The sequence below is a fragment of the Taudactylus pleione genome, unplaced genomic scaffold, assembly GCF_031769625.1.
Source record: "Taudactylus pleione unplaced genomic scaffold, aTauple2 ptg000988l, whole genome shotgun sequence".
NCBI lineage: Eukaryota > Metazoa > Chordata > Amphibia > Anura > Myobatrachidae > Taudactylus > Taudactylus pleione.
This window is the reverse complement of record NW_028285389.1, coordinates 87,195-114,635: the sequence shown is the minus strand read 5'-3', so window position 1 is coordinate 114,635 and position 27,441 is coordinate 87,195. Positions and strand designations below refer to the sequence as shown.

The window sequence follows — 27,441 nt, the reverse complement described above, 5'->3', positions numbered from 1 at the left end:
ACACATGGGTGTACATTCTATTCTATGCAGGCCACGCCCCCTCCATATGATGTCACACAGGGCGGGGCTACAATCACCAGTGATTACAGCAATGCCAGGAGCATCCTGAAGATGCTCCGGGGAGCTGTAAGGGCAGGGGTGTGACCGTCTGAAGCGTCCTAATGACGCTGCTGGTGGCACTGCTGCATAGATTCTGGCTGCAGGGTGCCATTCTAGTCACCATGCTTGCCAGATGAGGCTAGCAGAAACAAGCTATGAGGGCCAGACAAAATGATACCGAGGGCCTTATACAGCCTCCGGGCCTGAGGTTCCCCACCCCTGCTATACAGGCATAATGTATATAAGGATAAAATTCCCTTACTGTAAAAGATAATGAGTTTTTGACGTCATCTCAGTGTTGTTACCTGCTGCGATCCCTCCATTGCCGCCGGCAGCCGCCGCCCCCATAGGTTTCTATGGGGGATGCGATGCTGCCAAATGTATCAATATCGGGAATTTGACCCCAGTAGCTAACGCCATCTGCAGATAGCGTTAGCCGCTGTGTCCTATGGGCACTTACTGCATTTTCAGCCGGTGGAAGGATCTTACAGATCCCTCCGCCGGCAATGGGCGCCGCTCATGTGCAGTCCGCGGGACTGCGCATGCGCAGCAGCCCGGAATGCGCTCCGGCCACATCGCAGGGACGGGCTCTTTTCGGAGCACGTCTCCGTGCATGTGCCGGGTCATACATTCGGCCGGTATGATCGCATTTTGCAATGCGATCATGGGCGGTACTGCATGCCCTGATCGCATTGCAAAATGCGATCCTTAATAAATGGGCCCCTATGTGAGGCCAGAAATACCTAAATGCATTTGTTAATAGCACAGTATTAGTCGCTGATTGTTAAATCTCACATATATCTCCTTTATGAGTCAGTGTGGATAATGGGGGAGATTAGTCAGGAGCTGAAATAACGGTTTCCCTTTAGAGCGTTCCCCACTTCCAGCCGCTCTGGCCAGAAACATTTTCAGTATCTTGTCCAACTTGGCAGGCGTGGGCCCTGCGTCTCCAGGAACAGAATTACCGGTTAACCCATTCTCCGCCGTACAACCAATGAGGGATTAGCAGTTTGCAATGAATCCGTAATGAATTAGCACCTGTAGAAATCTGGCCTCTCAGAGCAAATACGCTTCAATTCAACCTTATTTTCCTGTAGCTTTGCAGTGAGAATATGGACACCGCAATGGCGTCATCTAAACGCGTTTTCCTGCATCTCTTAAAATGAGCGGTAACTGCAAAGCCAATTATAAGTGAGGGGGGCTTATCCTCCCATAATACACAAGACAGCGCCCCTCACTCCCTGAATTATTAGAACTCCCAAGTCCCCGTTTATGAACAAAGCATCTTTCACAACCAAAGTTTTTATTTTTTTTACTCACAAAATCCCTTTTGGGACAAATCTGCTGAAAAAAGAAGATTTACTGGAAGTAGTTGTGTAAATATAAAACAAATCAGTTCCAGATTTTGCATTGGGGCCATAACTTTGCTGAATGCATTATCTGTGATTTGATGTAATCAGCTCTTCTTCTCTAGTGGAAAATATATTTATATTCCCACTGGAAATGTGCAAAACACGTATGAGGTCTGTTTAACTCTCACATCACCGTTATTTTCTTCAGAAAGTCAGATAACGATTATTAACCGACGGACATAGCGCAGCCATTTTTGTGGGTTAATCATCCAGGTGACTGCAGCCAATGACAAGCCTGTGACATCACTGACGCGATTCGGGGTTCCTTAATGCATAGATAACAAAAATTTTACAGTCACAAAATGGCTGCCCGCACTATGGGGCCGAGTCACTTATGCACGGGAGTTGGTGGAACGGCCTCTGACATGTTTGCACTTTGCTTCACAGAAGGTAGAATCTGCTGGCAATTTTTTTTTTTTAAATGGTGTGGGGTCCATCCCCAATTGTAAACCAGACTAAGGGGGAAATTTACTAAGAATCGTGTTGGTGCAATTTGGTGATTATCAGTGATAAACACTTACGCCGACTCAGGATCAGCGTTTCTGTGTTTTAAAACATCACCCAGCTTACATTCCCAATCCTAGTATATGTCACCCTAAAACCAGTCCGTTGCCCACATAGGAGCACAGGCTGCCTTATATATGAATACTGAGCAGTGACACCTGCTTACCTCGCGCAGGCTTCCAGGTGCATTATTTGGGAGGTATCGTCACTAAATATCGACTGTTCTTCAACTAAACATTATGGACAATGAGAAATGTGGCAGTTAGAAGAGAATGATTGTGAGGACATTTTCAGATACATGTATTACGATTAGGATCATTATGATGAATAAAGAACATTCCCAAAAACCCTTAACCCCTTTATCTCATTACAATAATCTTGCACCGTAAAATTAAATCTCCGCCCCTCTGCCTGTGCCCAATTCCAGGCATGCTACAGTAACGCTGCCTCTGCAGGCTGTGAGAGGAACTGCAGCTGCAGGTTCTACTGTAATAACTGTTCCATGAACTATATAGCCATGTAGTCATTCGCATGCCCAAAGGAGCTGAATGGACGTAATTAACCACAGGATGGGCCATCGGAACACCCGGGGGGCAGCGGGATGTATGAACGTGTGATACTTTACATGGGTTGGCTTTTCTCTCAATCTTCAGATCGAATCTGCATTTGCTTTGGGGTCTGAAAATGTTGTACTTCGTCAGCACCTGTAAGGACATAAATCCAGTTTGATTTGTTCTTTTCTGGTTTGTAAATAGCAATATTTAATACGTAGACGGATCCCATCAGGGACTTCCTTATAAGCTCCTCGGTTATTTTCTAACATATATAAATAATAAACAGTGCACCACCAGATAGGTCAGGGTAAACTAATGGAAATGGGTCTCATTGGTAACTGAATCTTAGCGGACAGGAATATGGGCTTTACCATGTCTACTTTACAGGTGACTTCAGAGCGAGGTCCCACCACGACTCGCGGTATATGGGTGATCTATAGCTAGTGGACCTAATAATTTAAACACTTGTATAAAAGTATTTTAATTGGGGCCAGCACAGTCGTTATACACCGGGCCTTTGTGTCTGCCAATGTCTGGGGTGCGGGAGGGATGCACCGATCTTAAACAAGAAAAACGATTCAACTGATGCCAGGTTGGTGGCGGTGGATGGTCCTGTAGGTTGGCGTCATATGGTGAAATGGTGCAGCTATTAAACTGAGCGCCAGGGCTGGATTAAGGTTTCGTGAGGGCCCCATCGCAACTAACTTGTGGGGGCCCTTACCAATGTGCCCCAGGTCATATTATACCACAGTGCCCCCATTTTACATTATGACGCAGTCCACATTATGCCACAGTGCCCCCCAGTTCACATTATGCCACAGTGTTCCCAGTTCACACTAAGCTACAGTGTCCCCAGTTCACATTATGATACAATGTCAATGGTGGTTCCTGAGACCTTCCTCCTCCCATCTGCACTAACAATGTCTCCTGTCACGGTATCATTGCAACAGCCTGCACCCTCAGGAGTCAGTCTGGTACTGGTGATGCCGCTATGTTGGTGGGGGGTTCACCTGTGTTTGGGCCCCCCGGGGCGATAGCCCCGGCTGGCCTGTTGTTAATCCGGCACTGCTGAGTCTATGTCATTAGATGCAGATGGAACAGAGTTCATGACTTTTAGTACTTCCTGTGGCCGCCTCCCAAGACAATTATACTATAATGTGCGTGTGCTGCTGTAGAATTAATTATATAGGAGTTGGAACGTTCATTCACTTCCCTGTAATTTATACACTTCTCTGTAATACATACATGTCCTGTGACAATACCGCTGAAACTTCTGGTAGATATAGTGAGATCTTCTGGAAGGGGCACCTGCAAATAAGAAAACACAGAGCTATAATGCACAAGTGATGATGTCATCACTTATATTTGGTGTGTAGTGATGTCACTGTGTCACATGACTCATTGGGAAAGTGCTCTAAATCGGAATGTATAACTGTCAGCAAAGGCTAAAAGGGTCAAACCACACAAGCAACGTGTTCGACATCAATAGGATAACTTTTTGCTCACGAACCTCATTTGCAAAAGGTATATAGGGCAGAAGAATCAGTCTGATATTACAGCCTGATGACGGCATATACAGCGCAAATCAGCCACTGACTTGAATAATAGTTTTCTCTGTACATTTCGAAAAGTTTATGCAATGAGCCACTCATAGGTGTATCTATAATAGGTGCAGGCCACACAGTACAACCTACACTCACACTCTATACTTACACCTCTGGCGTCTGTACTGCAGAAATCATAGAGAAAATGACGCAGCCGCCATTTACCCGAAGACGTGTACAACAGTGAATTCACCGGTAAAATGGCGCAGGCACCATGATCTCGTAGACCTGCACATGTGCGGTAATCTCAGCCTAGTGGGGAACTGCGCCAGCGAGAGGAGGGGAGGACCCACACAGAGCCGCCCATGGTCAAATGTAGCATGCGGGATGGACAGGCAGAGGGCGCCACCTGTTTCAGCAACAAATACTTTCCCACAGGTTCCATCATTACCTCCACAGGCTTCACAAAGGGTTCTTGCTCGGTCAGACGATAGCTTTGGAAGTCTCCTGCTTTTCTATAAGAGACTTTCACTTCCATATCCAATTTCAACTTTTTATCGAGGATGGCGACCTCTGTCAGAGCTTCTAGAGCGGTGATGGTGTCCTGGAAACACAACGGTCACAAGCACGTCAATTATCCTCCCTGTCAGCCATCTTTACAGTTTCATGCATTTTTACCTACTGAATATACAAGTAATGTTTTGGTCATCAAACTGCGGCCTTACATGTATGTGGTCCAAATCAAAATACAACATAGTGTACATACATACACATAGGCCGGGTGTACCAGTATATGCACTTACAGTATATCCATTGTTAGCGCCCTAGAGATATGGCTGTACAGAGTTATTGATACATTCTGAAGTCATATTACCCTATTTGTACGCAATATAGTAATGTAATGAAGTGTCACATGCACAAGAGCGGCTACATCTTGGGGTATAGGGGTCTATTCATCATCACTTCTACTCGGTGCGAGGGGCACCCGATAATAACATAATGAACGGACCTCATACTCATTGTTTACACCAGGCTGCCAGTGCCAGCAATAGACACATAACTTAAGAAGGGGATCAGGGAATGTGTCTAAGAGTCATTACACTATGCATCAAAGGGGGGGATGCAGTCAGGAAACCGCTGGTCGAAATGCCGCCCGCCGGCTTCCCGACTGTCTAATCCCGGCAGGGGTCTAATGACAAGCATCGAGATGCCGACGCCTGTCATTTTACCTACGCCGGGAGCCTGATGCCCGGTATAACAACTGAAGGTAAGCCGGGCGTCGGACGCGAACACCCGCGTTTAGGGTGAGTTGCAAGGGTGCACAGGGAGGCAACATTGTAGCTTAGCGCCTTTTTCGTATGTTAAAGTCCATGGTTGTTGGTGTGACATTTGTAAGGAAAAAAATAATTTTATATATATATATATATATATATATATATATACATACAGTATATAAAAATAATAAATGATAGATAAATAAAAAAAAGGAAAATGTTTGGCAGATGAAAGAAATAGCTTTAAGGCTGAGGTGGTGGGATAGCCAGTTCAGCCATTGTCACAGTCAAGGGCCAGGCATACTCGCCAGTAAATAGGCTGCACACCTGGCACCAACTTGATATGGCTGGGCCATACAGGAGACATGCCAAAAAAAGGGGGTATGCGCATGGTAGCTGGTCCCCAGGTTGAGAAAGGGGGTACGGCTACTTGCGGCTGTCAAGATGGGGCCGAGCACACCCCCCGTGTGAACAGAGAGAAGGGGGTGCGGCTTGTTGTGGCTTACAAGGTTGGGGTGAACACACCCCCATGTGATGGCAAGGGGGAGCGGCTTGTTGCGGCCTTCAAGGTTTGGCCGGACAAGCCCCCCAGGCACGTACGTACGTGCAACTATTAACAAATGATGCGAAAGCCTTGCTCATCAACTCTCCATGCTCTGTTTTTAAGTTTTTAAGTGTGCTGTGATTTAATAAAACTGTGACCGTTTGCCCAAAACAAATGCTTGGTCTAAGTTACTGCGTAGTGCATGGTACTGTAAAAGCGTGGCAACGTATAGTCGGCCTCTCCCCCTTGTACAACTGTCCCCGCTTTAATACCAGTCGTGGGCTGAACGGGAGGAACCGTTTACCTGCGTTGAGTAGAATCCGCCTCCGTATTGTTGCTGCTCTGTCAACCATCGAATAACTGGTTTAGCATAATCATTTTCACCTCGTTTCAGAACAGCCAGCAGGGCATAAGCCGTGGTCTCAACCATCTTTGCTGTCTCAGTGCCTGGCGCGGAGGCATCAAATTTTTTCAATGTATCCTTCCAATAGCGATAAATAGGGGGATCAACTGCAAGAGAAAGGGGTTTATCTGACATGTTTGCGACTACTCAATTCCGCCAACAAATACAGGGTGGGTGTTCGCTGCAAAGTCTTATTTTACAGTTTGATATATCAAAAGATTGCGCTACCCATGTTATAAGAAACCCGCTTCAGCGTATCCATCAGATGACAACTCCGCACATCCCTGGATCTAAGGAAGGACTCGGCTGGAGCTCAATCAGATGCGATGACGGAGGGCTGCTCTCACTGTACAATCTGATATCATTTGAATACTGAACGCTTGGGTCAAGCAGCCAGATCCCTTCCGGACAACATTAAGGCGGCTGATTCGGACATTTCCGTACAGCTGTGGGAGGCTCCTTACTGCTTCTGAAGATTCATGCGTTGGCCCTTGGAAGCCCATCCCGGCCTCTTCTTCAGGTTGAGAATCAGCGCAGAAGCCGAGTTACATGCCCACAACACACACACGAGACTGAGCGGTCCTGCGCCGCACGGTCAGACACCCTGCAAACTGTGTGCAGATACCATGGGGCAGCGACGATGCCGTCTGAAGGGCCCTGTGCGATGGCAATGCTTGAACGCCCCTAGTTATGGCCCTGTAGAATCAGATGACCTAGGAGCTGATTCAGACCCATTTGCTATGATGCGAACGCTCGTAGCTGGCTGATAGTCGCTTTCTGCGCATGTGTACGCATCGCAATGCGCGTGCACGAACCAATGCGAGAGATCGGGATGCGTTCACTCGCTGCGCATAGACTGCCCAGTAGAGTGAGTGACAGGAGAAGTCGTTTGTGGGTGGTGACATTGGCTGACCACTGGAAACGGGGGAATGGAGGTGCGAACGCAGGCGCGCCTGAGTGTCTCAACGCCGTTTCAGAGGCGTGCTTAAGTAAAAGGCAGCGTCATAGTACACGTCACTTGGTGGGATTTCACTCTGAAGTGATTGCAGTGCTTGTGGCATGGTACAGGCAACCTTAAGCACTGCGTTCGCTGCCGATGGTACCCGATGTACCGATGCTTGCATACACTTCCTGGAGATGACGTGCGCTTGTGGGCATCTTAAGACAAGCTGGTGGGCGTCTACATACACAAAGTGATCGCACGCCAAGACATAGTGGGCGTGCTTATGCCTTGTCGAGCGAGCGCCTGCCATGCCGTCACTTAGCTGAATTTGCATATGCTGGGAGCGAGCGGCCGCATCTAGCGAGCAGGTCTGAATCAGGGCCTAAGTCCCATTATAGGTATAAGACAATCCCGGTCTCTACCATCTCCAAGTCCCTCGGTTGAGCGGAAATGGTGACGCGCCCATCCACACAGCAGGGAAATTTCCCCATACCCGGGCTCCCTCCACCCCTTTCTCTCAGTGGAATCGTTGCTCATAGGAACCCAATCAGATTCTAGCATTCTTATTATAGCATGTACTAGATAAATGATAACTCGTATCTGATTGGTTGCCGTGGGGAACATCTCCACTTGTCCTCAGGTTACATACATCACCCCCTGAGGCACATTACACAACCAACGTGGATTTTGTGACACTTGGGGATTTGAAAATTAATCCGCAGGCAGAGACAGAGCAGAGGCCATCTGCAAACCACGTATACAAGGGAATACGCCTTGCCACCTTCACCTCTGTCCTCCGTCAGCCGCACCCGCCGCTGTATTGTGTCACTGGATGCTATAGGCAGCATTACTGCCGCATTGCGCCAAGTGAGGAGAGGTAGGGATGGACATCGGAAGCCCGGCATCAAATGGTTGCCAGGCTTCTGGCATCAAATCCAGCGATGCGATGGCAACTAGCCATCACATCGTGACCATCGCGATGGTTATACTGTGCGCATGCGCAGAAGCAGTCATAAATTTGCACGTTCACCGAAAAGGGGGCAAAGCCTCTGGGAATGGGGGCAGTGCCTCACTGCACCCCCCGTTCACATCACTGTGTGATGGGGGGGGGGTGCCCAGCAATCTCCGAGATGTTGGGCTGCACCCAGGCTACCCCTAACACTATGTATATCTATTCTCCCCACTGCTCACCCGCTGCTCTGCTATGCAGAATAGTGGTGTGTACTCCCCAAACAGCCAGCCATCGTATAACTGCATCCAGTGGCTGGCAACAATCGAATTCCTGCTAGTGCTTCCATTGAATCTGAAACTTCGATGGTTACTAACCATCGGCTTCCGATGTCTGTCCTTAAGGAGAGGATGTGGCCGGGAGAGTGACAAAAACGAAAATCAGAGACATTTTCTAAGTATGACAGACTACAATAGAGACTCACTGATAATACTGCAAATGTTACACATTTATCTGCTAATTATATAGCATAACAAACAAAGCAACGCTGACATTCGCTTACCATTTCCTTTAGATAAGGCTTCCCTTTTTAGTCTTAACATCGCTTTGTGTTGGCTTTGGAGAGACGTCTCAGATATTTGGAGAGCGTATGCCGCTACCGCCAGCGTGAAAGTACTCTCTGCGTTCTCTGCGACATTGGAGAGATACGCTATGGCTTTGTCTAATGCCTCCTTCACTTCCTGGAATACAGAAATATATTTAAACCCACCACTAAGCAAATATATGTAGATACTAGATAGATAGATAGATAGATAGATAGATAGACAGACAGACAGACAGACAGACAGACAGACAGACAGACAGACAGACAGACAGACAGATATAGATATGAGATGATAAATAGATATGAGATGATAGATAGACAGACAGAGTCAGACAGACAGACAGACAGATAGATAGATAGATAGATAGATAGATAGATAGATAGATAGATAGATAGGAGATAGATAGATAGATAGATAGATAGATAGATAGATAGATAGATAGATAGATAGATAGACAGACAGACAGACTATATGGACAAAAATATATGGAGGCCTGACCATTACACCAACAGGGGCTGTAAAGATTGCCCTTCACTGGAGATAAAGGGCCTAGCCCAAACCCTGAAAAACAGCCCAATACCGTTATCCCTCCTCCACCAAACTTCACAGTATGCACAATGCAGTCAGACAGGTAACCTTTTTCCAGCATCCGCCAAACCCAGACTCACCCATCTGACTGCCAAACAGAGATTCATTAATACCACACATCCTATCACAGTACCAGGCTTCCTATCACAGTACCACGCATCCTATCACAGTACCACGCATCCTATCACAGTACCACGCATCCTATCACAGTACCACGCATCCTATCACAGTACCACACATCACAGTACCACGCTTCCTATCACAGTACCACGCTTTCTATCACACTACCACGCATCCTATCACACTACCACGCATCTTATCACAGTACCACGCTTCCTATCACAATACCACACAACCTATCACAGTATCACACATCCTATCACAGTACCACGCATCCTATCACAGTACCACACAACCTATCACAGTACCACACATCCTATCACAGTACCACGCTTCCTATCACAGTACCACGCATCCTATCACAGTACCACACAACCTATCACAGTACCACGCATCCTATCACATTACCAGGCATTCTATCACAGTACCACACTTCCTATCACAGTACCAGGCATCTTATCACAGTACCACGCATCCTATCACAGTACCACGCATCCTATCACAGTACCACGCTTCCTATCACAGTGCCACGCATCCTATCACAGTACCACGCTTCCTATCACAGTACCACGCTTCCTATCACACTACCACGCATCCTATCACAGTACCACGCTTCCTATCACAGTACCACGCTTCCTATCACAGTACCATGCTTCCTATCACAGTACCACACTTCCTATCACAGTACCAGGCATCCTATCACAGTACCACGCTTCCCATCACAGCACCACGCATCCTATCACAGTACCACGCTTCCTATCACAGTACCACGCATCCTATCACAGTACCACGCTTCCTATCACAGTACCACGCTTCCTATCACAGTATCACGCATCCTATCACAGTACCACGCTTCCTATCACAGTACCAGGCATCCTATCACAGTACCACGCATCCTATCACAGTACCACACATCCTATCACAGTACCACGCTTCCTATCACACTACCACGTATCCTATCACAGTACCACGCATCTTATCACAGTACCATGCTTCCTATCACAATACCACGCATCCTATCACAGTACCATGCTTCCTATCACAGTACCACGCATCACAATACCACGCTTCCTATCACAATACCAGGCATCCTATCACAGTACCACGCTTCCTATCACAGTGCCACGCATCCTATCACAGTACCACGCTTCCTATCACAGTACCACGCTTCCTATCACACTACCACGCATCCTATCACAGTATCACGCTTCCTATCACAGTACCACGCTTCCTATCACAGTACCACGCTTCCTATCACAGTACCACGCATCCCATCACAATACCACGCTTGAAGTCACTGAGCTCTTCAACGACCCATTTTGTATCACAAATGTTTGCAAATGGAGGCTGCATGGCTAGGTGCTTGAGTTTATACACCTCTGGCAATGGGTCTGATTGAAACACCTCAATTCAATAATTAACAGATGTGGCCAAATACTTTTGTCCATATAGTGTATTTATATTTATATGATATAACAGGCGACAAGGAGCCTAAGCCTGGGAACCACTGTGCCTGGAATGGGGTAAGTTTATATAACCGGGAGGGGGGTGGAATATCAGCAGGGAGGGGCCAGAGTGGAGTGAGGTAATGGTGAGATCCACGAAGAGTTACCACACCTTGCTGCTCTGGGAATACAACCCTGGTGGGGCTGAAGCAGCGAAGCCAGAAGGCCAGTGGCAGGACTTTGAGACTTGGAGGCTTATGTAATAGGGTGCGCCTTGTGGTCACTGCAGGAACTACAGCGAGTCTTCCTGTATTTATAAAGCGCCAATCATTTTTGAATATTTATTTTATTGAATTGTCAATATAAATGACAAGTACATGAAACATAAACACGACTAAGACAGGTGAGTACAGAAGATTTTTTGATGAAGAAATGCCGCTAGTCATTTTGTCTCAAAGTAGAAATAGTATAAACTTAAATACAAAATTAGATACTACATATCAGATCTGTATAGTTTGCTTATAATAATAGATCTTTGGAATACTATACTAACGTAATAATAAATCACATCAATCAAATGTGAAACATACATTCTTCCAAAGATAAAGAAAGAAAAAAAGGAAAGATACAGACAATTTAACGTAAACTAAATCAACTAAACACCAACAGACAAGACAAGATAGGAGGGGGGAACTACAATAGGAGAAAATAGGAACGAAATGGGAGGGAGTGGAAACATTACCCAATTTAAGTAATCTCCAGTAGATGTTCAACAATTAGTGGAATAGAATTACTGAATGTTTCTGAGAAGGAACCAATTAGCATTTTTAAAAATACCTAATTTACGATTTTGAAACAAGGAATCTAATGATTCTATATATGCCCCCCATTTCTTGTAGAATCTTAAAACTCCTCGTTCCACTTCTGGTAGTGTTTCTTGTCTCTCAAAATAAAGAGTTTTCAATAACATGAGCTTAACCGTTTCAAGTAAAGGGGCTTTTTTAGAAATCCACTTCTGCAGAATCACCTTCCTTGCAATGGTAACTATGGCCCTCATTCAGAGCCGCTCGCTATCTGCGGTCGTTCGTTTTCTAAAAAGGGGTGGCTATTCAAATGAACCGTTCGCACTTTGCATTCTGTTCACGCCTCTAAGTCTGAACGAGCGAGCAAAACATGCGAACGTAAATTTGAAAAATACGCCCCCTGGCCGCTCGCACCATACGTCATGTCCGCTATTTATTAGATTAATCGAGTACATCAACCAGCGTATGAACTGCTCGCTATTCTTGTGGTTGGTTTTTTCAACCACTATTTTGCGAGCAGTTCTGACTATAAAACAACCAAGTGACGTTGTCAATGACGCTGCTGGATTAATTATGCACTCCCTTAAAACGCCCGTTTTGACCTTTAAGCACGCCTGTGATCGGATTTCCACTCCCCGTTTTCAAGCACCTTCCCCTGTTACCATCCACATACGCCTCATTCTGTCACTGAAATTATCAGGCATTCGCTATTTTCCGAGCACATGAATTTCGACCGCACTGACTGGTTCGCGCATGCGTATAACGAATGATCCGTACGCATGCGCAGTTGGGCAAACATCGCTCGGAGCGAACGAGCTGCCGCTTACGAGTATCTCTGAATCAGGCCCTATGATTGTTAGAATAGGCAATAAGGGCCTCATTCAGAGGCGGTCGTAGGATGCAAGCGGTCACTCAGAAACAGGGCGGCCGCTTGCATCCTGAACGGCCACCTCCATGTCGGTCGTTAGGCTGTGGGTTAACACCCACAGCTCTAACGACCGCTAAGGGAGATGGTCGCGATGGTCAAGACCATCGCGAGCATCGGGGCTTATGACGAGACCCTACGGTAGGGTCTCGTCAACCTTAAGCCCCGGGGAGCTTCCTGCTGTGTTTCAGCAGGAAGCTCCCCACTGTCATCACTGATGGTGTCAGTGTGGCCGCCCACAAAACGGTAGGCGTTCGTAAAGGAACGCCTCCGTTTTTGAAACCACCCCCCCGGCCCACCTACCAAACGGGGGCAGCTGTCGATCAACATCGACAGCCGCCCCTTTGGTAATGAGCTCCAGAGCGACAGAGTTTCCCTGTCGCTCCGGGGCTTGCGCACGCGCAGTGCGGCCGCTGCGCGTGCGCAGGCCAAACCAGCGAGTCGGTTACGGTCGCATCGGCGCTCGCGACCGACTCTGAATGAGGTCCTAAATGTGTAAGGGAATGTGAGGCCTCCCAATTTCAGAAATCTGCGCATAAAGGTGCTAAAGGATCTAGAAATATATGAATTCCAAAGGTTAAATTTATTAAGTTGATAATTTTGTGCCAAAAACGCTTAACTTTTGAACAGCTCCAAAAGTTATGATGGAAAAGCGCCTTTTGGGCTGGGCATTTTGGACATTGGCCAGACTCAGGGTCTCATTCAGAGCCGCTCGTAAGCGGCCGCTCGTTCGTTCCGAGCGATGTTCGCACATCTGCGCATGCGTATGGGTTTTAGTACACATGCGCGAACCAGTCAGTGCGGTCAGAAATCGTGTGCTCGCAATATAGCGAATGCCTGCTAATTTGAGTGACAGAATGAGGCGTTTGTGGGTGGTAACAGGGGAAGGTGCTTTAAAACGGGGGGTGGAGATCCGAAAGCAGGCGTGCCAAATGGTCAAAACGGGCGTTTAATGGGTGTGCATAATTAACAAAGCAGCGTTATCAACCACGTCAGTTGGGTGTCTTTTAGCCTGAACTGCTCGCATGATTGCGGTAGGAAAAACCAACCACAAGAATAGCGAGCAGTTCATACGCTGTTCGATGTACTCGATTAATCTAATAAATAGCGGACATGACGTATGATGCGAGCGGCCAGGGGGCGTTTTTTACAAAATACCGACCGCATGTTTTGTTTGCTCGTTCAGACATAGAGGCGTCAACAGACCGCAAAGAGCGAACAGTTAATTTAAATAGCCACCCCCTTTTTCTGAACGAGCGAGCGCAAATAGCGGCCTGCTCTGAATCAGACCCTCAAAGCGGCAATCATTTTAAAGGTAAAACCAAACTGGTAGCATAAAACCATCATTTATTTTTGCAAACATGGGAAAGCTGTATGGTGACAAGTGGCGTCACTAAAGTGTCAGCCTCCGAGGGGGTGACACAAAAATGCCAGTTCCTGTGATATTGTTTCCCAGGTCTCCTCGCAGAATCTCAAATTAAATAATTATCTCCACCTGTGGATTTTTTCAAAATGTGTCAGTGAGTAATGAATACACCTGTGCACCCTGGCAGGAAACCTGGAAACCATGCACTGTTAGTGCTCCCTGAGGAGCAGCATCATATACCGATTGGTGCATACACACGGTCAGAATTGCTAGAACAACGATGAACGATTTGAACGATTTTACCAACGATCTCATTAACGGTGAACAGTGAACGATTTCTGACACTATTTAAATGATAAAGTCGTCCAAGTTCCACTGCAAACACAGATAACTTCAGATATCGTTATCTGACATGCGGACACGCGCATCCTTGGTTGATGCATACCAAACATGTCAACGATATGAACGATGTAACGATTTTTTCCATCGTTATCGTTCATATCGTCAAGAATATCTGACTGTGTGTACCCTGCATTAGTGGTTACATCCGGTGGTTTTCAGGCCTACTTCAGCATGCTAAAGTTACATCAAAATAACATTTAATTATTTATATGCTTGCGTATCCCAGTCATGATATCACAGCCAGTGTGACTTCCTGGGCCAATGGTGACCGACCGGAGAGGTAATCAGTACATGACCACATGAGTTGATTCCAATATGTTACTTGTGCAGAATGTTGCTACTTACTAGAATATTACACATGCGAATGGACTTCTGAATTCCAATGATAACATAGGCTGTTAAGTACAGGGCTTTCTCAGCAGCTTCATTCGGGATCGTTCCCTGAAAATAGAGTAATTTGAAAATAAGAAATTAAACTTAGTTACACATTTATGATGCTGTAATCAAGACTATTCCGCAGAAAGCCGAGACATACAGTAGGAGTCCTACAGATAATTCATACAAAATACTATTTTCTCTTAGAGGGCTTAAATCAAACAGGAACACCCCCTAAAGACTGAGGTATTGGACACTAACAATGGTCAGAAAACAAACTATATAATTTCAATGGAAGAAGACATTTTGCGGTATGAACCAATATCTGTTCTATCAGCTTACTGAGGCACTTTGAGTCATATCACTAGTTTCTAGTGGGGGATAGGCTACATTCTTAGTGATGTCACTGGCTCCAGGTGAATAGATAGACTGCATTCTCAGTGATGTCACTGGCTCCAGGTGAATTGATAGGTTACATTCTCAGTGATGTCACTGGCTCCAGGTGAGTAGATAGACTGCATTCTTAGTGATGTCACTGGCTCCAGGTGACTGCATTCTCAGTGATGTCACTGGCTCCAGGTGAGTAGATAGACTGCATTCTTAGTGATGTCACTGGCTCCAGGTGAGTAGATAGACTGCATTCTCAGTGATGTCACTGGCTCCAGGTGACTGCATTCTCAGTAATGTCACTGGCTCCAGGTGAATAGATAGGCTGCATTCTCAGTGATGTCACTGGCTCCAGGTGAATAGATAGACTGCATTCTTAGTGATGTCACTGGCTCCAGGTGAATAGATAGACTGCATTCTTAGTGATGTCACTGGCTCCAGGTGAATAGATAGACTGTATTCTTAGTGATGTCACTGGCTTCAGGTGAATAGATAGACTGCATTCTCAGTGATGTCACTGGCTCCAGGTGAATAGATAGACTGCATTCTCAGTGATGTCACTGGCTCCAGGTGAATAGATAGACTGCATTCTCAGTGATGTCACTGGCTCCAGGTGAATAGATAGACTGCATTCTCAGTGATGTCACTGGCTCCAGGTGAATAGACTGCATTCTTAGTGATGTCACTGGCTCCAGGTGAATAGATAGACTGCATTCTCAGTGATGTCACTGGCTCCAGGTGAATAGATAGGCTGCATTCTCAGTGATGTCACTGGCTCCAGGTGAATAGATAGACTGCATTCTTAGTGATGTCACTGGCTCCAGGTGAATAGATAAACTGCATTCTCAGTGATGTCACTGGTTCCTATGGGTAAATTTACTAAAATTTGATTTTGGTTCCATTTAAAATCAACCAAATTAGAACTAACATCACAAAAAAAAATTGTCCACAGTGTTTCTATTCAAAATAGATCATTTACTAACAGTCGGTTTTGGGTCCCATTCTGATTTCGATGGTGGTTTCTATTTGAAGTTCTATTTGAAGATCTAAATGTGTTCTATTCACCAAAATCAACCAAAAATCGAGCCACAATTATACAACAGCATTCCTATTGGCCAAAACATGTCACATGCACTGTATTACCCACAAAACCTTTATCCCAGTGCTACTTTGCATATCCACGATTTAAAAAAAAAAAAAAAAAGGATAGGCTGCACTCTCAGTGATGTCACTGGTTCCTTGTGAAGGGATAGGCTGTACTCTCAGTGATGTCACTGGTTCCTAGGGAATGGATAGGCTGCATGGTCAAAACGTTGGTTCAGCCAGCGGTATGGAGACCAAAAGAGACCAAACCACAGCTTTTTTTTTCTGATTAGAACAATTAAGGAAACACAGTAAGAAACAATACGACTGGCACCTGTAGTTTGACTGGTAGAGGAGCTGACTTTTCTACAAAGCTTCCCGCAGGGGTTTGGCACTCCTTTATCAGCCAGAGCAGACTGTTACACACGGACATATGATCGATCTCCACATAGTTCTGAACGGCACCAAAGATTCGAAGTGCAAAAGCCGTTAACCTGTTAAACAACGGAACACTTAGGGGTAAATTTATTAACATTCGTGTTGGTCCCGATTTGCATTTTCGGGTGATAATATCACTTTTTTGCAAATCGGGAATTTACTATCATTGAAGTCGGGTGATTACTTTCATTTTTTTCAGGTTGAAATCGGGTGGTTTAATGCCGCAAATTCGGCTGTTTTGAACAATAGAAATTATATCACCATCAGCTCAAATCGATGTACTTTTCACTTTTTTAATATAAATCGTGAATTTACCATTATTCATTTTGCTAAAGTTGGCCGTTTTACACTCAAATCGGGGACTCAATAGAAGTTTTAAATGCACCACCTCCTGAGCTGCGAGCTGCCATCGAACATATACAAATCAGTATGATTTGTGTATGTTTCTGAATGGCAAGTGTGTTGTAAGGGTTAATTAAAAAAAAATGTCTTGTGGTCCCCTCCCAAAAGGCTAACCAGCCCCGGACTTGCCAGCCAGTCCTGGTACCTAAAATTACGGGGAACAAAACGTGTAGGGTTCCACCGTAAATTAAGTACCAGCACCAGGCTGCATGGCCAGTCCTGGTTTTAATTATAGGGGGAAAAAAATTGCGTAGGGGTCCCTCTATAATTAAAACCAGCACTGGACCCTTTCTAGCGAGGAGCTGATGCCACAGCCAGGGGAGCCCTTTCACCGGGCCCCCCAGCCGCAGCATCAGACCTGACCGCTAGTCAGCTCAGGCCAGGAATCCCCGGGGAGTTGGGGACCCCCCCAATAAAGGGGTCCCCCTCTCCAGGGCACCCATGGCCCGGGGCTATCCCCGCCACCCTAGGGAGGTGGGTGGCAGGTTAATAGTGTATGTAGTGTGTAAAAATATTACTGTTCTCTCCTGGTGTAACCCAGGCACATATACTACTGTTCTCTCCTGGTGTAACCCAGGCACATATACTACTGTTCTCTCCTGGTGTAACCCAGGCACATATACTACTGTTCTCTCCCAGGCACATATACTACTGTTCTCTCCTGGTGTAACCCAGGCACATATACTACTGTTCTCTCCTGGTGTAACCCAGGCACATATACTACTGTTCTCTCCTGGTGTAACCCAGGCACATATACTACTGTTTTCTCCTGGTGTAACCCAGGCACATATACTACTGTTCTCTCCCAGGCACATATACTACTGTTCTCTCCTGGTGTAACCCAGGCACATATACTACTGTTCTCTCCTGGTGTAACCCAGGCACATATACTACTGTTCTCTCCTGGTGTAACCCAGGCACATATACTACTGTTCCCTCCTGGTGTAACCCAGGCACATATACTACTGTTCCCTCCTGGTGTAACCCAGGCACATATACTACTGTTCCCTCCTGGTGTAACCCAGGCACATATACTACTGTTCTCTCCTGGTGTAACCCAGGCGCATATACTACTGTTCACTCCTGGTGTAACCCAGGCACATACACTACTGTTCTCTCCTGGTGTAACCCAGGCACATACACTACTGTTCTCTCCTAGTGTAACCCAGGCACATATACTACTGTACTCTCCTGGTGTAACCCAGGCACATACACTACTGTTCTCTCCTGGTGTAACCCAGGCACATATACTACTGTTCTCTCCTGGTGTAACCCAGGCACATATACTACTGTTCTCTCCTGGTGTAACCCAGGCACATATACTACTGTTCTCTCCCAGGCACATATACTACTGTTCTCTCCTGGTGTAACCCAGGCGCATATACTACTGTTCTCTCCTGGTGTAACCCAGGCACATATACTACTGCTCTCTCCTGGTGTAACCAAGGCACATATACTACTGCTCTCTCCTGGTGTAACCCAGGCACATATACTACTGTTCTCTCCTGGTGTAACCCAGGCACATATACTACTGTTCTCTCCTGGTGTAACCCAGGCACATACACTACTGTTCTCTCCTGGTGTAACCCAGGCACATACACTACTGTTCTCTCCTAGTGTAACCCAGGCACATATACTACTGTACTCTCCTGGTGTAACCCAGGCACATACACTACTGTTCTCTCCTGGTGTAACCCAGGCACATATACTACTGTTCTCTCCTGGTGTAACCCAGGCACATATACTACTGTTCTCTCCTGGTGTAACCCAGGCACATATACTACTGTTCTCTCCCAGGCACATATACTACTGTTCTCTCCTGGTGTAACCCAGGCGCATATACTACTGTTCTCTCCTGGTGTAACCCAGGCACATATACTACTGCTCTCTCCTGGTGTAACCAAGGCACATATACTACTGCTCTCTCCTGGTGTAACCCAGGCACATATACTACTGTTCTCTCCTGGTGTAACCCAGGCACATATACTACTGTTCTCTCCTGGTGTAACCCAGGCGCATACACTACTGTTCTCTCCTGGCGTAACCCAGGCACATACACTACTGTTCTCTCCTGGTGTAACCCAGGCACATACACTACTGTTCTCTCCTGGTGTAACCCAGGCACATACACTACTGTTCTCTCCTGGTGTAACCCAGGCACATATACTACTGTTCTCTCCTGGTGTAACCCAGGCACATATACTACTGCTCTCTCCTGGTGTAACCCAGGCGCATATACTACTATTCTCTCCTGGTGTAACCCAGGCGCATATACTACTGTTCTCTCCTGGTGTAACCCAGGCGCAAATACTACTGTTCTCTCCTGGTGTAACCCAGGCGCATACACTACTGTTCTCTCCTGGTGTAACCCAGGCACATACACTACTGTTCTCTCCTGGTGTAACCCAGGCACATATACTACTGTTCTCTCCTGGTGTAACCCAGGCACATACACTACTGTTCTCTCCTGGTGTAACCCAGGCACATACACTACTGTTCTCTCCTGGTGTAACCCAGGCACATATACTACTGCTCTCTCCTGGTGTAACCCAGGCACATATACTACTGTTCTCTCCTGGAGTAACCCAGGCACATATACTACTGTTCTCTCCTGGTGTAACCCAGGCACATATACTACTGCTCTCTCCTGGTGTAACCCAGGCACATATACTACTGCTCTCTCCTGGTGTAACCCAGGCGCATATACTACTGTTCTCTCCTGGTGTAACCCAGGCACATATACTACTGTTCTCTCCTGGTGTAACCCAGGCACATACACTACTGTTCTCTCCTGGTGTAACCCAGGCGCATATACTACTGTTCTCTCCTGGTGTAACCCAGGCACATACACTACTGTTCTCTCCTGGTGTAACCCAGGCACATATACTACTGTTCTCTCCTGGTGTAACCCAGGCACATACACTACTGTTCTCTCCTGGTGTAACCCAGGCACATACACTACTGTTCTCTCCTGGTGTAACCCTGGCACATATACATACAGTATACAGGCACCTCTTATCTGGTAGAGTGTATGTAGTGCGTACGTACCAGGTGCTGGAATCGCCGTTCCTCCACACACTATATGAAAAGTCTATTTTTCTAAAGGACAGGATACTAGAAACACCTAGAAATAATCAGAGATTATTACAGAGCTGCTGATTATTACACAAGAGATGGGAGATATACTTGCCCCCGGTGTGCACTTACCCTCTCTCAGCTTCCTCTTCATGGTAACCTGTGACGATAAGGTGTTGGGGCCCAGCAGATGCCATTCCTTCTTGGTTTCCAGGTAGTGGTAAAGGTAGACTATTGGCGCAACTCGCATGAGCTCCGTCTCCGAGTTGCCCGGAACGCGGTTAACCAGCTTGTCCACGCCTTCTTTGCTAAGGACTATGGCAATCAGATCGCCCAGGACGTTCCCTGTGTTTATCGTGCAGACAAAGGTACAGGTGACGCAAGATTGGCAACTCACAATGCACACGTGTTAGAAAAACGCTGGGATGCTTGGTACAGTGTAAAGATGGAGCAAGCTGTCATAATGTTACAGGATACTTTTAGATCCATTCTTGCTTTTTTCCTATAGTACAGGCCTTGGGCCATGTTTGGAATACTGTAATACTGTATGGTGAGTACTAGAGCCTGGGTTGCTTAGTGGATGGTCTGGGTTCCTCTGCTGCCAGTTGTCCAGTAGCGGCAAATAAAGTGTCAAGTGTTATTAAACACCCATTGTAATGCTGCCCTTCTATTGCCTAGACGGCTGTCAGCAAGAAGAAGGCTTTATACCTGGCAGAGCTGCTGGACCACACAGCAGAAAACAAGCATTACCTTTTATAAAGAGCGTGCGGCTGATCTTGGATTTCGGCACAATATTGCCCGGTACTCTGTAGCTCAGTTCAAATTGTCTCTTTGTTGAACCTAAAATACAGAAAGTAAAAAGTAACCATTAAAGATATTTTTTTTTTATTTCACTCATTACTTACTGCTCTCGGCTCTTCACCCAGTCACTGAGCCAGCAAGGCAGGCTACTGCCACTGCTGGGTGTCCACCCACGGGCAGGGAGGGACTGGGAACTCCACTCTCATCTTCTTCAGCGAACCAACAGGTCAGGTCAGTGTTCTGTGAGGGGCAGAGGCGCCGAGAGGGGGGGGGGAGCGGGTACTAATTACCCGGGTCCAGGCTTGCTGGAGGGGCCCGGGTCTGACGCTGCCCCCCTCCTCTCTGTCAGCTGAGCAGCCCAGCACACGTTGATCTGTGCTGGGCTGCAAAGGGAGACTGCTTGCTGCTGCATATCAGTAGCAGCAGCAGCAGTCTCCTCTGCCTGTGGGGTGGAGCGATCATCCTGATCACGCCTCCCCTTGATATGCGCTGGGCTGAGGGGCTCACAGTGCCCCCCTCCCAAGCGCAAAGCGATGCTTTGTGGCCCTGCAACAATGGTTTTCTTTCTAAATTAAGGGGACGTGGCCACACCTCCCACAATTAGGTCACACCCCCTTCAACCGGGCCTTGCGCAGCTCTTGGTGGGGGGGAGGCTGGGGCAATTAATGTGTGTTGTTCTTTTTTTCCTGTGGAGGCCTACAGTATGTGTGTTGGGTTTTTTTCCTGTGGAGGCCTACAGTATGTGTTTTTTTTTTCCTGTGGAGGCCTACAGTATGTGTGTTGTTGTTTTTCCTGTGGAGGCCTACAGTATGTGTGTTGTTGTTGTTTGTCCTGTGGAGGCCTACAGTATGTGTGTTGTGATTTTTTTTTTCCTGTGGAGGCCTACAGTATGTGTGTTGGTTTTTTTTCCTGTGGAGGCCTACAGTATGTGTGTTGGTTTTTTCCCCTGTGGAGGCCTACAGTATGTGTGTTGGTTTTTTCCCCTGTAGAGACCTACAGTATGTGTGTTGGTTTTTTTCCTGTGGAGGCCTACAGTATGTGTGTTGTTGTTTTTCCTGTGGAGGCCTACAGTATGTGTGTTGTTGTCTTTCCTGTGGAGGCCTACAGTAGGTGTGTTGTTGTTGTTTGTCCTGTGGAGGCCTACAGTATGTGTGTTTTTTTTTTTTTTCCTGTGGAGGCCTACAGTATGTGTGTTGTGATTTTTTTTTCCTGTGGAGGCCTACAGTATGTGTGTTGGTTTTTTCCCCTGTGGAGGCCTACAGTATGTGTGTTGTTTTTTTCCCCTGTGGAGGCATACAGTATGTGTGTTGGTTTTTTTTCCTGTGGAGGCCTACAGTATGTGTGTTGTTGTTGTTTTTCCTGTGGAGGCCTACAGTATGTGTGTTGGTTTTTTCCCCTGTGGAGGCCTACAGAATGTGTGTTGGTTTTTTTTTTACCTGTGGAGGCCTACAGTATGTGTGTTGTTGTTTTTCCTGTGGAGGCCTACAGTATGTGTGTTGTTGTTTTCCCTGTGGAGGCCTACAGTATGTGTGTTGTGATTTTTTTTTTCCTGTGGAGGCCTACAGTATGTGTGTTGGTTTTTTCCCCTGTGGAGGCCTACAGTATGTGTATTGTTTTTTTCCCCTGTGGAGGCCTACAGTATGTGTATTGGTTTTTTCCCCTGTGGAGGCCTACAGTATGTGTGTTGTTTTTTTTCCTGTGGAGGCCTACAGTATGTGTGTTGTTTTTTTTTCCTGTGGAGGCCTACAGTATGTGTGTTGTTGTTTTTCCTGTGGAGGCCTACAGTATGTGTGTTGTTGTTGTTGTTTTTCCTGTGGAGGCCTACAGTATGTGTGTTTTGTTTTTTTTTCCTGTGGAGGCCTACAGTATGTGTGTTGTTGTTTTTCCTGTGGAGGCCTACAGTATGTGTGTTGTTGTTTTTCCTGTGGAGGCCTACAGTAGGTGTGTTGTTGTTGTTTGTCCTGTGGAGGCCTACAGTATGTGTGTTTTTTTTTTTTTTTTCCTGTGGAGGCCTACAGTATGTGTGTTATGATTTTTTTTTCCTGTGGAGGCCTACAGTATGTGTGTTGGTTTTTTCCCCTGTGGAGGCCTACAGTATGTGTGTTGTTTTTTTCCCCTGTGGAGGCATACAGTATGTGTGTTGGGTTTTTTTCCTGTGGAGGCCTACAGTATGTGTATTGTTGTTGTTTTTCCTGTGGAGGCCTACAGTATGTGTGTTGGTTTTTTCCCCTGTGGAGGCCTACAGAATGTGTGTTGGTTTTTTTTTTACCTGTGGAGGCCTACAGTATGTGTGTTGTTGTTTTTCCTGTGGAGGCCTACAGTATGTGTGTTGTGATTTTTTTTTTCCTGTGGAGGCCTACAGTATGTGTGTTGGTTTTTTTCCCCTGTGGAGGCCTACAGTATGTGTATTGTTTTTTTCCCCTGTGGAGGCCTACAGTATGTGTATTGGTTTTTTCCCCTGTGGAGGCCTACAGTATGTGTGTTGTTTTTTTTCCTGTGGAGGCCTACAGTATGTGTGTTGTTTTTTTTTCCTGTGGAGGCCTACAGTATGTGTGTTGTTGTTTTTCCTGTGGAGGCCTACAGTATGTGTGTTGTTGTTGTTTTTCCTGTGGAGGCCTACAGTATGTGTGTTTTGTTTTTTTTTCCTGTGGAGGCCTACAGTATGTGTGTTGTTGTTTTTCCTGTGGAGGCCTACAGTATGTGTGTTGTTGTTTTTCCTGTGGAGGCCTACAGTAGGTGTGCTGTTGTTGTTTGTCCTGTGGAGGCCTACAGTATGTGTGTTTTTTTTTTTTCCTGTGGAGGCCTACAGTATGTGTGTTATGATTTTTTTTTCCTGTGGAGGCCTACAGTATGTGTGTTGGTTTTTTCCCCTGTGGAGGCCTACAGTATGTGTGTTGTTTTTTTCCCCTGTGGAGGCATACAGTATGTGTGTTGGTTTTTTTTCCTGTGGAGGCCTACAGTATGTGTGTTGTTGTTGTTTTTCCTGTGGAGGCCTACAGTATGTGTGTTGGTTTTTTCCCCTGTGGAGGCCTACAGAATGTGTGTTGGTTTTTTTTTTACCTGTGGAGGCCTACAGTATGTGTGTTGTTGTTTTTCCTGTGGAGGCCTACAGTATGTGTGTTGTTGTTTTCCCTGTGGAGGCCTACAGTATGTGTGTTGTGATTTTTTTTTTCCTGTGGAGGCCTACAGTATGTGTGTTGGTTTTTTTCCCCTGTGGAGGCCTACAGTATGTGTATTGTTTTTTTCCCCTGTGGAGGCCTACAGTATGTGTATTGGTTTTTTCCCCTGTGGAGGCCTACAGTATGTGTGTTGTTTTTTTTCCTGTGGAGGCCTACAGTATGTGTGTTGTTTTTTTTTCCTGTGGAGGCCTACAGTATGTGTGTTGTTGTTTTTCCTGTGGAGGCCTACAGTATGTGTGTTGTTGTTGTTTTTCCTGTGGAGGCCTACAGTATGTGTGTTGTTGTTGTTTTTCCTGTGGAGGCCTACAGTATGTGTGTTGGTTTTTTCCCCTGTGGAGGCCTACAGAATGTGTGTTGTTTTTTTTTTTACCTGTGGAGGCCTACAGTATGTGTGTTGTTGTTTTTCCTGTGGAGGCCTACAGTATGTGTGTTGTTGTTTTCCCTGTGGAGGCCTACAGTATGTGTGTTGTGATTTTTTTTTTCCTGTGGAGGCCTACAGTATGTGTGTTGGTTTTTTCCCCTGTGGAGGCCTACAGTATGTGTATTGGTTTTTTCCCCTGTGGAGGCCTACAGTATGTGTGTTGTTTTTTTTCCTGTGGAGGCCTACAGTATGTGTGTTGTTTTTTTTTCCTGTGGAGGCCTACAGTATGTGTGTTGTTGTTGTTTTTCCTGTGGAGGCCTACAGTATGTGTGTTGTTGTTGTTTTTCCTGTGGAGGCCTACAGTATGTGTGTTGTGATTTTTTTTTCCTGTGGAGGCCTACAGTATGTGTGTTGTGATTTTTTTTTCCTGTGGAGGCCTACAGTATGTGTGTTGGTTTTTTCCCCTGTGGAGGCCTACAGTATGTGTGTTGGTTTTTTTTCCTGTGGAGGCCTACAGTATGTGTGTTGGTTTTTTCCCCTGTGGAGGCCTACAGTATGTGTGTTGGTTTTTTTTCCTGTGGAGGCCTACAGTATGTGTGTTGGTTTTTTTTCCTGTGGAGGCCTACAGTATGTGTGTTGTTGTTTTTCCTGTGGAGGCCTACAGTATGTGTGTTGTTGTTTTTCCTGTGGAGGCCTACAGTAGGTGTGTTGTTGTTGTTTGTCCTGTGGAGGCCTACAGTATGTGTGTTTTTTTTTTCCCCTGTGGAGGCCTACAGTATGTGTGTTGGGTTTTTTTTCCTGTGGAGGCCTACAGTATGTGTGTTGTTGTTGTTTTTCCTGTGGAGGCCTACAGTATGTGTGTTTTGTTTTGTTTTGTTTTTCCTGTGGAGGCCTACAGTATGTGTGTTGTTTTTTTTTCCTGTGGAGGCCTACAGTATGTGTGTTTTGTTTTTTGTTTTTTTTCCTGTGGAGGCCTACAGTATGTGTGTTGTTTTTCCTGTGGAGGCCTACAGTATGTGTGTTGTTTTTCCTGTGGAGGCTTAAGGTATGTGTGTTGTTGTTATTAATAATAATAATAATAATAATAATAATTAAGGTGTTAATTACAGTTTGGGGTGGGGGTCACACAATTTCTCACAAAGGGGGTGCATGCTAGCAGACCAGGAACTGGCCCTGTGTATCCCACCTGGACAGGTTTATTTTTACACTGCAGCCTAGATTTGATATCTAATGTCTCTGTACATATTACATGTGCCCCCGCCTGCAGCACAATGTTGTTTTAACCAGATGCAAAGTTACTGGCTCTTTTTTGCTTTATCCCAAAAGGTCTGATTTACAGATGGAGACATTTGCAGCAGCGACTGCACTTTATTCCGGGTGACCTGGGGATATTTGTTTAATAAACTGTAGATAGAATTAATTTTGCCAATAAAACAAATCAGCCGACTAATCAGGGCTGTATTGATAAACAGGCCCCACCACTTTCATTCACAGATGTGAGCAGACCCCCGTGTTTTTGTTTTGTTTCTAAGGGGTAAATTTACTAAGATGGGAGTTCTATTAAGAAGTGATGTTGCCCATAGCAACCTAACAGATTCCAGGTATTATCTTCTAGAAGGTGCTAGATAAATGAGAAGCAGAATCTGATTGGTTGCTATGGGCAACATCACTTCTTAATAGAACTCCCATCTTAGTAAATTTACCCCTATATCTTTGTTGTGTTTTGGCAAAACCATCGTCAAATGTTTTGGTTTTCTTTAAAATTTATAAAAACAGCTAAAATCATGTAATTTGGTCCTGTCTTTCTACAGTATTAACATCAATAACATTAAATTCCAGTCAAATTTGACCACCTCAGCTCACAATATTGTTGCCATCCATATTGGCCAAAGGCTGCAGCGAGCTGGCTGGCTACAGTATATTAAGTGACAGAGCAGCGGCACAAACACACGGCAGTTAAAAAGAATATAGCACATCTATGAAACATAGTGACACTGCAGTGGCAAATAGGATGGCAGTACAATAAACTGTATGACCCTATAGAATGTTTTATTTAATCAGATTCCAGAACCTATAGTCTAAAAGTAAAAGCCTAGTAGAAAATATAATATATTACCAACACATTTCTCCAAACAGCAAAACACAGGCCTCAGGCCAGTACAGGTAAATGGAGATGGAATAACAGGCTAGTAGTCTTTACACCAATACAGCAAAGTGGGCAAAGCCCATAATGAAAAGTGATGCATGATGGAACTGTCCTTGATGTCTCCTACCCACCCTTATGTTGTATATTAAAAAGGACATGCACAGTTTAACAAACCAAGCACTTCAGGAATAGGGACTGCCACTTTTGTGGCTGAAGTGCTTGGTTTGTTTGGGCCACCAAAATCAAGCTACCAATTGGTTTAAGGTGGCTAGCAGTGTTGTTAGTCATCATCACAGTTGGAAGCTGTCATCCTCACCCTCATCATGGTGTTAATATCATCACACTGCAATCCACAGTTACAGAAGTCTCTGTACTTTGTTGTAATTGGCGGCAAATGTCTTCCTCGTAGGATTTGTAGTTAATTTTATGAACATCAGTTTTTCCAGAAGGTTCCCGGCTGTGCTAAACACTGTTTCCGAGCCCACACTGGATGGCGGCCAGCTTAGCAAAGCTAGTTTGTACAAGGGGCTTCAAATTGCCTTATCTTTCCTCCCAGTATTAAAATTAAAATAATTCTCCACCATTCTATTGATGCTTACTGCATCAAATTAAGGGAATGATTCGCTATGGATCGCAACTGCGATCACGGCTGCGATTACGCACGCAGTCTGACTGCGATGAAATGCTAATCCATTGCGATCGCTATGCCGTCGC

General features: G+C 45.8%; 1 protein-coding gene across 1 annotated transcript in view; it reads right to left on the bottom strand.

The window, feature by feature from the left end:
- LOC148454487 (complement C5-like) overlaps positions 1 to 27,441 on the bottom strand; it is a gene marked incomplete at its 5' end in the record, with an annotated part of 46,585 nt that overhangs the window by 10,080 nt on the left and 9,064 nt on the right. The window contains 11 exons of the mRNA XM_088460912.1: positions 2,182 to 2,245; positions 2,641 to 2,719; positions 3,815 to 3,877; positions 4,565 to 4,717; positions 6,236 to 6,441; positions 8,789 to 8,966; positions 14,826 to 14,921; positions 16,660 to 16,819; positions 20,214 to 20,289; positions 20,373 to 20,585; positions 20,991 to 21,080. Of these exons, the coding sequence (XP_088317038.1) occupies positions 2,182 to 2,245; positions 2,641 to 2,719; positions 3,815 to 3,877; positions 4,565 to 4,717; positions 6,236 to 6,441; positions 8,789 to 8,966; positions 14,826 to 14,921; positions 16,660 to 16,819; positions 20,214 to 20,289; positions 20,373 to 20,585; positions 20,991 to 21,080 (1,378 nt within the window). The remainder of the gene's footprint in view (positions 1 to 2,181; positions 2,246 to 2,640; positions 2,720 to 3,814; positions 3,878 to 4,564; positions 4,718 to 6,235; positions 6,442 to 8,788; positions 8,967 to 14,825; positions 14,922 to 16,659; positions 16,820 to 20,213; positions 20,290 to 20,372; positions 20,586 to 20,990; positions 21,081 to 27,441) is intronic.